This window comes from Entelurus aequoreus, linkage group LG23 (genome assembly GCF_033978785.1).
Source record: "Entelurus aequoreus isolate RoL-2023_Sb linkage group LG23, RoL_Eaeq_v1.1, whole genome shotgun sequence".
NCBI classification, from domain to species: Eukaryota; Metazoa; Chordata; class Actinopteri; order Syngnathiformes; family Syngnathidae; genus Entelurus; species Entelurus aequoreus.
The window spans coordinates 36,657,492-36,672,788 of record NC_084753.1 but is presented as its reverse complement, the minus strand read 5'-3'; the positions used below and the strand labels follow the sequence as shown (position 1 = coordinate 36,672,788).

At 40.6% G+C, this 15,297-nt stretch overlaps 1 protein-coding gene across 1 annotated transcript; it reads right to left on the bottom strand.

Moving 5' to 3' along the window:
• Positions 1–2,909: 2,909 nt before the first annotated feature.
• On the bottom strand, positions 2,910–9,886 carry LOC133640684 (zinc finger protein 501-like). Its single transcript, XM_062034244.1, has 2 exons — positions 9,513–9,886; positions 2,910–5,290 (listed from the first exon to the last, which is right to left on the bottom strand). Exon 2 carries the CDS (start codon positions 5,238–5,240, stop codon positions 3,870–3,872), a length of 1,371 nt encoding a protein of 456 aa, XP_061890228.1. The 5' UTR covers positions 5,241–5,290; positions 9,513–9,886; the 3' UTR covers positions 2,910–3,869.
• Positions 9,887–15,297: the final 5,411 nt, after the last annotated feature.

The following is a 15,297-nucleotide window of genomic DNA, read 5'->3' as shown; positions in this document are numbered from 1 at the left end:
ATCTTCTCCATTTTATATACAGTATGTCCATTGTGATTTCCATCCATTGCTTCAAAGTGGGCTCTCCTGGGATATCCATTTCCTAGTAATGCTCTTTTTACAGGCCACCAGTAGGATATTCATTAATTGTTTATCTTTCTTCAGCCAGTCCTGAGGTACATGTCCAAAAAACAAAGTTTTACTTTCAAGGGGTATTTCACGTTTGAAAATATCCTGTAGAGCTTGGTGTATCTCTTTCCAGTAGTCCTTTATGATGGAGCAGTCCCAGAAAACATGGTGGTGGTTTGCATTTGAATTCCCACAATTTCTCCAACAGGCAGGGGAGTTATTATCATAGTGAGACTTCTGAGAAGGTGTAATAAAAAATCTGATCAAACTTTTCCAGCCAAACTCCCTCCACTTGGGTGAGCTGGTACAAGTCCATTGGTATTTCCATATTATTGTCCATTCTTCCTCAGATATAGTTATCCCTCCTTCCTTCTCCCATTTTGTTTTAATATATGAAGTTGAATATGATTTCATATTCAACAGACCCTTATACAAGCATGAAACACTTCTATCAATAGTTTCTGAATTGTAGGCTTTTGTAAACAGTTCAATCAAACATATACTCGTCTAGACTTCTATCGATATTTGCAGTTGCGACATTTTGTTAATATGAAGGTGAAAAGTAAACGTCGTTATTAATTGTTTGTATGCGGATACATTAGTCTGAGGGCACTTTGACGTGCTAGCCTAGCCTGCTGGTTAGCTTAGCTTGTTAGCTGCTAACAAAGAGAGGCGGAAGTGATCGACACATCAAAGCAGAGATCCAATGTAAGTGTAAAGTGTTATTATTGTGTGAACATGTCTACATTACAAATGATGTTGGTGAATCAGCGACTAACTGCTGCCGTTGAAGAAATATTTGTGATGTTAGAAAAAAAAACAACGATAGCAGAGTACGAGGAGGAACTTTGTCCAACAAAAGAGGAGAAGGAGCGACAAAATCAACAACTGGACGCTTTTTTCAAGAAACATCAAGTTGTGTTACACATCCATCCATCCATCCATCTTCTTCTGCTTATCTGAGGTCGGGTCGCGGGGGAAGCAGCTTAAGCAGAGAAGCCCAGACTTTCCTCTCCCCAGCCTCTTCGTCCAGCTCTTCCCGGGGGATCCCGAGGCGTTCCCAGGCCAGCCGGGAGACATAGTCTACCCAACGTGTCCTGGGTCTTCCCCGTGGCCTCCTACCGGTCGGACGTGCCCATAACACCTCCCTAGGGAGGCGTTCTGGTGGCATCCTGACCGGATGACAGAGCTTCTCACCCTATCTCTAAGGGAGAGCCCCGAAACTCATTTCGGCCGCTTGTACCCGTGATCTTGTCCTTTCGGTCATAACCCAAAGCTCATGACTATAGGTGACAATGGGAACGTAGATCGATACAGCGTCCGCATTACTGAAGACGCCGCACCGATCCACCTGTCGATCTCACGATCCACTCTTCCCTCACTCGTGAACAAGACGCCGAGGTACTTGAACTCCACCCGGAGATGGCACTCCACCCTTTTCCGGGCGAGAACCTTGGACTCGGACTTGGAGGTGCTGATTCTCATCCCAGTCGCTTCACACTCGGCTGCGAACCGATCCAGTGAGAGCTGAAGATCCTGGCCAGATGAAGCCATCAGGACCACATCATCTGCAAAAAGCAGAAACCTAATCCTGCAGCCACCAAACCGGATCCCCTCAACGCCTTGACTGTGCCTAGAAATTCTGTCCATAAAAGTTATGAACAGAATCGGTGCCTTGGCGGAGTCCAACCCTCACTGGAAACGTGTCCGGCTTACTGCCGGCAATGCGGACCAAGTTCTGACACTGATCGTACAGGGAGCGGACCGCCACAATCAGACAGTCCGATACCCCATACTCTCTGAGCACTCCCCACAGGACTTCCCGAGGGACACGGTCGGATGCCTTCTCCAAGTCCACAAAGCACATGTAGACTGGTTGGGCAAACTCCCATGCACCCTCAAGGACCCTGCCGAGAGTATAGAGCTGGTCCACAGTTCCACGACCAGGATGAAAACCACACTGTTTCTCCTGAATCCGAGGTTCGACTATCCGGCGTAGCCTCCTCTCCAGCACACCTAAATAGACCTTACCGGGAAGGCTGAGGATGCTTACACATATTGACACAAATATAATAAAAACGCCAACCTTATGATGGATGCTTTTGCAATTGTTCGATTTGATCTTGCACAACACCTAGTGGCCACAATAATTCATTAAGTCAAGCTCAAGGCGCAGAAAGTTGAATGATGCGGACACCTTTGTTACTGGATACTTTCTATCCGACTTCTGTTTTGGAGACTTTGTGTGCGTATTAAGCAACTATAATTATTTGATATGCTTAAATGTGCTGTTTTAGCTTAGCTGTTGTGTAGCTGCTAGCTCCTCGTAGCCTACAGCAGGTGTGTCCAAAGTGCAGCCCTTAAGCATAAGAGTTGTGTGATAAATTATACATAATTATTCTAACACCTACGGCCCAAACTACATTCTAGAGTCCGGTGGGTGGCAGTATGAACCTTTCAAGTCATGGCTGCAAACTGCCAGTAAGAAGAAGAAGTAATAGAGCTGGTTGCTTGTTTCTCTCGCGAGATCTGACAACATGTTTAAATAGAACAATTGACAGATTGACAACATCCAAACAAACCAAGTCATCTCCAATACATCTCAACATTACACACATCCTCCAGGCTGAGTTAGTCTAGATGATGAAGTAAGATGGAAACTACATGTAAGTCATATAAAGACAAATTTAAAAAATTACCGTGATAATACATAGAATAAAAAAGAAAACCACAATTATGAACTACATTTATTGTACCCAATTTTAGTTGAAGCATACATTGTTTATTGCATAAAGGTCTGGGGACATACATATAAAACAATCACATAACAATATTCATATTACACAGGAGAGTAATAAAGACAATTAATAGAATGGATTATAGAGATCCAACTAATTATTCAAAAAGTCACACATTTTAAAATTGTATAAAAGACAAATGTTCAAATGATGTATAAAGTAAATAATAATATGCTTCCAGAAGTGGTCCAGAAGATGTTTCAGATGTGAACCAGTAAATATGAACTGAGAGGGATTAGAGTGTCCGCCCTGAGATCGGTAGGTTGGAGTTCAAATCCCAGCCGAGTCATACCAAAGACTATAAAAATGGGACCCATAACCTCCCTGCTTGGCACTCAGCAACAAGGGTTGGAGTTGGGGGTCAAATCACCAAAATGATTCCCGGGCGTGGCGCCGCTGCTGCCCACTGCTCCCCAAGGGGATGGGTCAAATGCAGAGGACAAATTTCACCACATCTAGTGTGTGTGTGACAATCATTGGTACTTTAATTAATTTAATTAATTTATGTGTACTCAAAAGCAAAGGTATGAACACATGTAAAACAAATATGTATATCATATAAAGGAGTTCATCTATGGAATCATCTACAATTAGAAAATAAAATATGTAACACTTCATTATTCAAAAAACATATATAAAACACTATTATGAATAAATATAAAAGTGAATTATGAATATCTACACTTAAAATGTTTATTGTATGTAACATATTTTATGTACTGTTTATTCTCATCTTTTCAGTCAAATTGTTCTGTTCATTTTAAAGTACACAAACGTGTATATTAACTCATGTACTTGACTGAAATAATAGCACTAATCGGAAGTGTCTAATCTATAAATGTTAGAATTATAACAAGATTGTGTTACACACACAACAATGTTGTCACACATGTTATATGTGCTGATGTTGTTAGAAAGTCAAAGTTAACAAAGTTTTGACAGTTTATTTCAAATCCTGCATCTTCATTTGCTGCTGCTGTTCTCACCAGCACACTTGTGTTTCTTACACTGGTACTTATAGGAGAATCTTTCACCACACACACTGCAACTCAACACTTTCTCTCCTGTGTGTGTTCTCATGTGTACTGTAAGAGTGTCTAGGTGACGAAAGCTTCTGTTGCAGCTTGAACAGGAGTATGGTTTTTCACCAGAGTGCGTTCTCATGTGTGATTTTAATTGCTGTCTTTCTTTATAACTTTTACCACATACTGAACATATAAAAGGTTTTTCTCCAGTGTGTGTTCTCATGTGCACTTTTAAACTTTGATTTATTACAAAACTTTTACCACATTCTGAGCAGGAAAAAGGTTTTTCTCCAGTGTGTATTCTCATGTGTGCCTTTAAACTTTGATTTATCACAAAACTTTTACCACATTCTGAGCAGGAAAAAGGTTTTTCTCCAGTGTGTAATCTCATGTGTGCTTTGAAATGGTCTCTTCGAGTAAGGTCTTTACCGCAGATTGAACATGAAAAAGGTTTTTCTCCAGTGTGTATTCTCATGTGTGCTTTGAAATGGGGTCTTTGAGTAAAATCTTTACCACAGATTGAACATAGAAAAGGTTTTTCTCCAGTGTGTATTCTCATGTGTGCTTTCAAATAACCACTTTGTATAAAACCTTTACCACAGATTGAGCATAAAAAGGGTTTTTCTCCAGTGTGTGTTCTCATGTGTCTTTTCAAATTACTAGGAGATTTAAAATTTTTGTCACAGTGAGAACATGTGAAGTGTGTGTTGTCAGTGTGACATGTCTTATCATCTTTAGAGTCTTCATCATCAGTGTCAGGAGAGTGTGACGTTGTGTCCTCACTATCTGATAGTGGAGCTAAGAGCTTGTCTGCTTGTGATCCTCCACAGTGGTCTCCATCAGCTTCTGTTGTCATGTGTTGAGTTGAGCTGCTGCTTGGAGGCTCCGCCTCTCTCTCCTCCTCACTTTCACCTTTGACCTCATCATCTTCACTCTTCACAGGGACACCAGTCACTGGGAACTCCTCCAACCATTCAGGATGCTCTCCCTCCTGACTGATGCCGTGTTCCTCCTCTTCCTCTTTAATGTGAGGGCTCAGTGGATCCACCGCTTTCTCTTTCAAATGGGGTGTCAGTGGGTCCTCCTCTTCCTCTTTAAAATGGGGGGTCAGTGGGTTCTCTTCTTCCTCTTTAAGATGGGGTGTCTGTGGATCCACCTCTTCCTCCTTAATGTGAGTTCTCAGTGGATCCACCGCTTCCTCTTTAAAATGGGGTGTCAGTGGGTCCTCCTCTTCCTCTTTAAAATGGGGGATCAGTGGGTATTCCTCTTCCTTCTTAAAGTGGGTGGAATGTGGCTCCTCCGTCCGCATCCTGAAGCTCCACTTCTGTTGCTCAGGCTGAAGATGTTCTTCACAGACGTCTGCAAGACAAACACACCATCTCTGCTCAGTCACACAATGCATTCAGTACTTTTACATGCACTTAGGAAAAACACGTTATCGTATGAACTGTCTTGAAATCTCAGTGACGCACAAACACGCTGCTCTTTACAACATTATTCACAGGAAAATAAACACAAACCAGGACGACAGGACTTTTTACTATGGATAGGCGATATGGTTTAAAATTGATTTTGAGACATATTATTTCATATAGAATTACTAATAGAACCATTTTAAAACAGGCTACAGAGGCTCCTAATTTAGTTGCTGAAATATGCAGTAAAATATTATATAATTTCCTGTATTATTTTCTCAAATAAAGTAACCAGATATTAATAGTAAATAAACAAGTACATTATTAATAATAGCTTCGACAAAATAAATGACACAATATGTTACTGCATATGTCAGCTGCCAAATTAGGAGCTTTTGTAACCCGCTTTCAAATTCTTCTATTATCAATCATATACTAAATGATATATCGTGACATATATTGTTATGAGGATATAGATTTGAGGTCATATCGCACATACCAAACATTGGTTCGCCGAGTCATTTTGTTTGGCCCCCCAAATATATTTATTTTTTATATTCTTCAGATGTGTGTGTATGTTTAAAATGTTGTACTACTGTTCTACATCACGTGCAAGTGTCATGTCATGGGGTTGGTGTGCTTTCAACTAAGGGTGTGACGATACGGTCAGCTCACCAAAGGTTACTCGACATTGGCTTTAGGAGAACGTGACAATATTTTGGTGGTTAACATGATTTTTACACAAACGTGTACCTAATGTGTATATGAATTTACTTTCCCTTGTGTGCTTAGTTTTACTGAAGAAAGATGCGGGAGCTGAAAGCTCTACGGAGCTGTCCGGGTGTATGGAGAACCAGAATGATTGGAGACTCAGATGGAAGCTCTTCAGAGGACGACTGAGAGAGAACTTTATTGTGGATAATATCTATAAACAACCTCAATTGTTTTTCATCTTTAATTTGAAGGACTGTTTACTTATCTGACAAATTCAAAGGAAACTGCACTTTTTTAAAATGTCGCCTATCATTCACAATCCTTATGTAAGACATATGTTTTAATTTTTTATGAATTCTAATGAGTAAATAAACATGATCAAAAATCAGCTTACATCGGAGTCAATGGGAGCTCCTCTATTAGACCCACAAAGTCCTCCAAATAACCATCCAAAAACTGCCAACAATACTCCATTTACATTTTGTATTAGCGATATATACACTACCGTTCAAAAGTTTGGGGTCACCCAAACAATTTTGTGGAATAGCCTTCATTTCTAAGAACAAGAATAGACTGTCGAGTTTCAGATGAAAGTTCTCTTTTTCTGGCCATTTTGAGTGTTTAATTGACCCCACAAATGTGATGCTCCAGAAACTCAATCTGCTCAAAGGAAGGTCAGTTTTGTAGCTTCTGTAACGAGCTAAACTGTTTTCAGATGTGTGAACATGATTGCACAAGGGTTTTCTAATCATCAATTAGCCTTCTGAGCCAATGAGCAAACACATTGTACCATTAGAACACTGGAGTGATAGTTGCTGGAAATGGGCCTCTATACACCTATGTAGATATTGCACCAAAAACCAGACATTTGCAGCTAGAATAGTCATTTACCACATTAGCAATGTATAGAGTGTATTTATTTAAAGTTAAGACTAGTTTAAAGTTATCTTCATTGAAAAGTACAGTACTTTTCCTTCAAAAATAAGGACATTTCAATGTGACCCCAAACTTTTGAACGGTAGTATATATATGTATATATGTATATATATATATATATATATATATATATATATATATATATATATATATATATATATATATATATATATATATATATATATATATACATACATATATATATATATATATATATATATATATATATATATATATATATATATATATTGACATACTGAGCTGCTTTCTCACCTCTAAGATGGTGAAAGCTAATTCTAGATTATAAATCATGCTTCTCTTATATGGTGAAGGTTGTGGACATAAACCAGACAACTTGGTCAACTTTTGACATCCAACTCAAACCTGAAGATGGCAAGAAAGACATGAAAATACGCTCTTTTGCACCCACCCTTTTTTATCCCTTTGCAAGGACTAATTCTTCATCTAAACGGGAAGATATGAACATCCCATCAGTCGGCGTCCCAGTTAGAGCAGACATTGTATTAGGGGTGTGGGAAAAAAATCGATTCGAATTTGAATCGTGATTCTCACGTTGTGCGATTCAGAATCGATTCTCATTTTAAAAAAATCGATTATTATTATTATTTTTATTTTTTTTTAAATTAATCAATCCAACAAAACAATACACAGCAATACCATAACAATGCAATCCAATTCCAAAACCAAACCCGACCCAGCAACACTCAGAACTGCAATAAACAGAGTAATTGAGAGGAGACACAAACAACACACAGAACAAACCAAAAGTAGTGAAACAAAAATGAATATTATCAACAACAGTATCAATATTAGTTACAATTTCAACATAGCAGTGATTAAAAATCCCTCATTGACATTATCATTAGACATTTATAAAAACAATTAAAAAAAGAACAATAGTGTCACAGTGGCTTACACTTGCATCGCATCTCATAAGCTTGACAACACACTGTGTCCAATATTTTCACAAAGATAAAATAAGTCATATTATTGGTTCATTTAATAGTTAAAACAAATTTACATTATTGCAATCAGTTGATCAAACATTGTCCTTTACAATTATAAAAGCTTTTTACAGAAATCTACTACTCTGCTTGCATGTCAGCTAGGGATGTGGGAAAAAATCGATTCAAATTCAAATTGCCATTCTCACGTTGTATGATTCAGTATCAATTCTCATTTTTCAAAAATCAATTTTCTTCCCCCGCTCCCGGCAATGTGTATGTGCCTTCTGGGCTACCGTAGGTATTGCGCTATAAGCAGCGTTGCTACCTGGTGGCTAGCTAGTACTAAGGGGAGTGTACAGTGTAGTGTTGTTGTGTTGCCGCTAAAATGCAGGTCAAAGAAAAAGACACAGAGCAGCCAAAAGAAATACAGCCGCCTCCGCGGGCTTTGAAAGCAAACGTTTGGAGACACTTTGGATTTTACCGTGGCAAGAAAGGGCTTGACATGACTCATGCAATTTGCAGACTTTGCAACGCTAAAGTTAAGCATTTTGGGAATACTTCAAATCCCCGCGCTCACTTGGACATACACCACCCACAGTTATCAGAGGAAAAGGATCATCCACTAACACCACCGGCAGCAAAATTGGGTTTGGTTTTGAAATTGTATTGCATTATTATGTTATTGTTGTGTATTGTTTTCATTAAAAAATAAAAAAAATAAAAAATCGTTTTTGAATCGAGAATCGTGTTGAATTGAAAAAAAAAATCGATTTTGAATCGAATCGTGACCCCAACAATAGATTCTGAATCGAATCGTGGGACACCCAAAGATTCACAGCCCTACATTGTATGCTTAAAATGAGCAATAAGACATGTTATTAAGAATGTTACTAAATTACATATATACTTACAGTGTGTATTTAAAATGTTGAACAGGGTTTTAGGATGTCAGCGTAAAACCAAAATGGTATTTTGACCAGATACAGAATTTGTGTGCCAGTTCCTCTGTACAGATTCCAGGACGGCAGCCCGCCACTCCACATTCCCTTCCGCCCACTGAGTGGGTCAAGGTCATCAAGCGCAAGTGGACAGGCCCCTTCAAGGTCGTGGAGCGAATGTCCCACGCTCTTTGACCCCCAAGCAGTGCCGTTTGGGCCTCAGTTAGTTAGACAGAAAGTTCCAGAACTGTTCACGTTATACCATCTCATCTCATTGTGGATCATGTGAATGTTTGAAGTGGAACTAAATGTGATCTCTGAAAGGGGTACACATTATTTCCAAAGCAGGGCCCCCATCCACATATACAATACTAGTACATATCTGATGAAAAACAACATTATTTTGTTATTTTAATTATAAGTGTGCCAAATCACCTATATTTGAACATTATCTAATGGAAATGACTGCTGTCTGATAATCACATTAATAACACAATAACAATCATGTGTCTGAGTACACCTATTAATCACAATTAGTCTAACACGTCATGTTCATGTTAATGATGGAATATAAAGTTAGTAAACATGTGAGAGTAAGAAGTAAACAAACCTGTTCTGTGTAACACAACTTGATGTTTCTTGAAAACAGCCTCCAATAGTTGATGTTGTCGCTCCTTCTCCTCTTTTGTTGGACAAAGTTCCTCCTCGTTCTCTGCTATCGTTCTTTCGCAAATTTTCACACAATCACAACACTTTACACTCACACTTGATCTTAACTAAGCGATGTTTTGATCAAATCCGCGTCTCTTTGTTAGCAGCTAACAAGCAGGCTAAGCTAACTAGCATGCTAAGCTAACTAGCGCGCTAAAACAACAGCAAGCTAAGCGGGCCTAATAATCTCCAAAATTGAGTGAGACGAGTGGAGTTTATCCTGACACGGAGGATGAATAAAGTGTAGTTAGTAGCGATGTGAGGAGATGTGCCGAGGCTTAGAAGCGTGTGTGGAGTAAAGGAGGACTTTGCTGCAAAGCGCATATCCTCCACGCATGCGTCACTTAGGGGCGGCGCCAATGAGTCATAGTGATGGGCAAGTCATGAACGAACCGTTCAAAATGTATGTTTTCATGGTGCCCACACAAAAAACATGGCAACAAATGATATTTCAAATATATCAACCGTATTTGACTTTTAATCAGGTATATATGAAAATAATGGAAAAAGTATTGTTTTTAATGCACTTATTTTCGCTCTTTTTATCTGCCACACGTGTGTTACAGTGTTTTATGCTCATGATTTATTATCTAACCACAAAGATGGACCACTATTTATAAGAACTGGCTGTTGGCTTGCCTTACACAGTCCTACAGAACATGTGATTTCCCATTCCAGCAGATACTATCCTTGAAATTACAAACAACCGAATGTCTGACTGTAGAACATTTAGTCATCTATTTATCAACAATTTTAGCAGCGTTGGTTCATTATCATCCATTATACAGATGTGCATACACATTTTGAGTTTTGTGGAAGAAATGTAAGTAATATGAAGGAAGAAAATAAGCTTGATCTCCTCTGTAAAATGATTTTGTGTATAATCCCTCAAGTCTCCTGTTTTCATTTTGAAGTTTACACAAATATGAAGATGAAAGTAAGAAGTGGGACATGCTTTTGAAAAAGTAATAATTGTTTTCAAGTCATTTCTCAGTGTGGTGGTTTCGATAAGACAGTAAATATTGTTTGACTCAGAAATGATTTCAGTCCTTCATGTTGACGTTACCAGTTCACCTCCAAGGACTAGATGTGTCATCACAAGTCCTTCAGCAATGATGAATGTAGATATTATCAATCACAGGGAAGGTATTTATTATCATTTTTAGGTACTATGCCTCTTCGTTTTAGCTGGAAAAGGGCAGGAATAGCCTACATCTTCCTCCAGAAGAGAACATGTCTGTGACCTCTCAGATGATCCAGAAACTGGAACCTCCCACTAGGGGTGTTGCTAAGCATAAAGCTCGACTAGGACACAGCCCCCACTATAATTACTTTGGACCCCTCCAAAACACACACACACACACACACACACACACACACACACACACACACACACACACACACACACACACACACACACACACACACACACACACATTTGTCTCTGCTTCAAGGGAAAGAATTATGACATTTAGTCTTTTCTCAAGGTTAGGGCTTCAAGGATAGGGCTATCACTTCTGCATTCCGATGTCCAAATTAGGGCCTCTTCCCTATGAGGAGTGATCCAGCCCACCTGTGAATGTCAAACTAAGGGGCCTTATCTTATTATGTGCTCAAACTGAAATACTACTATTTACTTAAACTTGGTTCTTCGCTTTCTCCAAGGTGAATATAAACCTTCACCATAAGCAAAACATAATATGGCTTAATTAATTCACTTCAGTATCTAATGGTGCATCAGAATTGGTGTTTTGTAGAAAGAATGTTATTTCTCTTTTGCATCGGCCTTGTGTGTCCTCACCCAGCCAGTCTCTGGTAAACAATGTCCCATCATGCTGACATCCACTGAATGTGAGGGCTCATAAAACACCACATAAACATACATACGCCAGCCCCTGGGGTCGACTTCCCAAGGATGCTGAGTGTCTCCTATCTTGGGGAGTTGTGAAGAAGTTGTAACGGACAGGACACTGACAGCCAAGTGGGGGGTTTGATTGATTGATTGATTGATTGAGAAGTTTATTGACATCTTGAAGAATTGAATCCATGTAATGCTTTAAAAAGGCAAATGGATGGCACAAAAAGCCAAAAGGCTTGTTTCCATTGTGGTCCATCAAGTCAGTATTTTGGTGAGCAACAGGGCCCCAAAATTGTAAACTGACTGACACTGTGTAAGAGAGACATGGCACCATCTGTGTCCTATTTGATACGATGACATTCAGCAATTTTCAAGGTCCAACTTTCAGACAAGGGTCGATGACATCAAATGGGAGTATACATCTGACCTGGCTCCTCACAGGAACTGCAGTCTCGTTCTAATACTTTGAATAAAGTTCCCCTAGGACTGTCGATTAGTCCGCCCCTGATACTGGGGCACATCCAGTGATGCTGGTAACGTGTTACTTAGTAACGCAATGCTCTGATATGACCTCCTTTTTTCAGTAACAAGTAAAGCGTTACTATTTTCAAACCACTAATCCAAGTTAAAATCTTTGTGTTTGTCCTAAATGAAAACATGCAATATTTACTTTATTTCTGCCTGATGAGTGATGTCATGCATGAATGTCACGTTGTAGCACGAGGGTGTGTCACGTGTAATACATACTAAGCATGTGAGCAGCAATCATGAACATTACAACACAAACCAGAACAAGGTCATGACAGTTATTTGGTTCTAGCTTTGATTTATGGTACTATGTGTTATTGTGCCACGTGTAAGTGTGTGTGTGTGTGTGTGTGTGTGTGTGTGTGTGTGTGTGTGTGTGTGTGTGTGTGTGTGTGTGTGTGTGTGTGTGTGTGTGTGTGTGCGTGTGTTTTGGTGCAAACATGGTGCTTGTATTGTGAATCTATATCCTGTGATTCCTGGGGCAAAGGTTGGCTTACTGATGATGTAAAAGCAAAAATCAACATTTTCGTAGTACTTGTTTTGGTCAAAGATTCATCTTCAAATATTTTTTCTGACGTGTTTATGCTGTATTGCTTTGTTTCTTCTGCCTGTCTCACTTTGCTAGATGCATCATATTCAGGCTAATGTCTCGCCTTACTTAAAGTGTGTTTACTTTTCCTAACTAAGAGTTTCCCGCTTATCTCCAACCCTTCCCCCATGCATTCCTGAGCTAAGATAAAATGTGTGTGCCTCACCGACACACTCCTGTAAACAGACAACTTTTGTCTTTTGAAGCCTCAAATAAATACTCAAAAAAAAAAGTATTCTCTGAACATTTCTTATTAAATAGATTATTAAACTGTAAAACAACAGACACTTTGCTTGTCCTCAAGATGATGTTACATTTTGGATGCATGGCCGACCGTGTTCCCCGGGAAGTCCTGTGGGGAGTGCTCAGAGAGTATGGGGTATCGGACTGTCTGATTCTGGGGCTCCGCTCCCTGTATGATCAGTGTCAGAGCTTGGTCCACATTGCCGGCAGTAAGTCGGACCTGTATCTAGTGAGGGTTGGACTCTGCCAAGGCTGCCCTTTGTCACCGATTCTGTTCATAACTTTTATGGACAGAATTTCTTGGCGCAGTCAAGGCGTTGAGGGGATCCGGTTTGGTGGCTGCAGGATTCGGTTTTTGCTTTCTGCAGAGGATGTGATCTTGATGGCTTCATCTGGCCAGGATCTTCAGCTCTCACTGGATCGGTTCACAGCCGAGTGTGAAGCGACTGGGATGAGAATAAGCACCTCCAAGATCGAGTCCATGGTTCTCGCCCGGGAAAGGGTGGAGTGAGATCTTCAAGTTGGGGAGGAGATCTTGCCCCATTTGGAGAAGTTCAAGTACCTCTGAGTCTTGTTCACAAGTGAGAGAAGAGTGTATCGGGAGATCAACATGCGGATTGGTGTGGCATCTTCAGTAATGCGGACGCTGTATCGATCCGTTGTGGTGAAGAAGGCAAAGATCTCAATTTACCGGTCTATCTTCGTTTCCATCCTCACCTATGGTCATGAGCTTCGGGTTATGACCAAAAGGACAAGATTACGGGTACAAGCGGCCAAAATGAGTGGGGCTCTCCCTTAGAGATAGGGTGAGAAGCTCTGTCATCCGGGAGGAGCTCAAAGTAAAGCCGCTGCTCCTCCACATCAAGGAGACAGATGAGGTGGTTCGGGCATCTAGTCAGGATGCCACCTGAACGCCTCCCTAGGGAGGTTTTTTGGGCACGTCCGACCGGCAGGAGGCCACGGGGAAGACCCAGGACACTTTGGGAAGACTATGTCTCCCGGCTGGCCTGGGAACGCCTCTGGATCCCCTGGGAGAAGCTGGATGAGGTGGCTGGGAGAGGGAAGTCTGGGCTTCTCTGCTTAGGCTGCTGCCCCCGCGAACCGACATCGGATAAGCAGAAGAAAATGGATGAATGGATGGATGGGCTGCAATGGTTGTGTTCTCTCGGATGCAGAATTGTACACCTTTCCTGATTGTCAGCTCCCAGACAGTGGTCGAGGAGCGCAGGGGAGACATTCCCTCCAGGGCCGATGTATCGTCGGGGGTAACACCCTCCACTTTACCCGGCAGTGGGTCCTACAGTTCCGTTGTTGGGTCGGAATGACGACCCAACAGTTGTCGATTCGTTGCAACTCTGTCACTTTATTTATGTTTTCCACAAAGCCAACCGGACATCCACTAAGCTACTAACGCTCCTGCACATTAACTGCTTCCACTCCCTCACCTCACTTGCCCACTCACTTACTCAGTCACTCACCTCACATACTGCCATTCTTAAAAAGCACAAACAATCTGGATGACAATTAAAACATAATTACACTCCAGCATAGTAATAAACATTAACATTTCCATCCAGACATACAGTTCCATATACATTCAATATAACTGAAAGGATGCAGCATGACTAGTAGGAGTCAATATAAGGGGAATGCAATAATGTAGCTTGTAGTGCAAATGCAAGAATGTATCAGTCCATGTGTTTAGTGCACACATTACAGTCGAGCCAAACAGCCCTGAAAAAATATTAGAATATCCAACACTCAGGCTACAATTTATGAGGAGAAGCAATTAAGCACTTCAAAGTATAATGGTAGCTGAGTTCCCTGTAATAACTCCAAACACTCACAGAAAAATACACCCATTGCATTTTACGCCAAAATGCATACAATAACTATTGTCAAGTTGTTGTTTTTTAAGTAAAGAACAATGCTATTAGCTTGAACAGCTTATACAGTAAATTCAGTAAGTGCATTAAAAACAGTACTAGTTAATTATTTTCATATATACCTGATTTAAAGTCAAATACGGTTTACATATTTGAAATATCATTTGTTGTCATGGCGCAGCACGGTGTTACAGGGGTTAGTGCATGTGCCTCACAATACGAAGGTCCTTAGTAGTCCTGAGTTCAATCCCGGGCTCGGGATCTTTCTGTGTGGAGTTTGCATGTTCTCCCCGTGACTGCGTGGGTTCCCTCCGGGTACTCCGGCTTCCTCCCACCTCCAAAGACATGCACCTGGGGATAGGTTGATTGGCAACAATAAATTGGCCCTAGTGTGTGAATGTGAGTGTGAATGTTGTCTGTCTATCTGTGTTGGCCCTGTGATGAGGTGGCGACTTGTCCAGGGTGTACCCCGCCTTGCGCCTGAATGCAGCTGAGATAGGCTCCAGCACCCCCCGCTATTTGATTAATAGGTGTACTCAGACACATGATTGTTATTGTGTTATTAATGTGATTATCAGAC

Excerpts from the sequence above, each read along its gene's own strand:
- LOC133640684 (XM_062034244.1), bottom strand. The coding sequence starts at position 5,240 with ATGCGGACGGAGGAGCCACATTCCACCCACTTTAAGAAGGAAGAGGAA.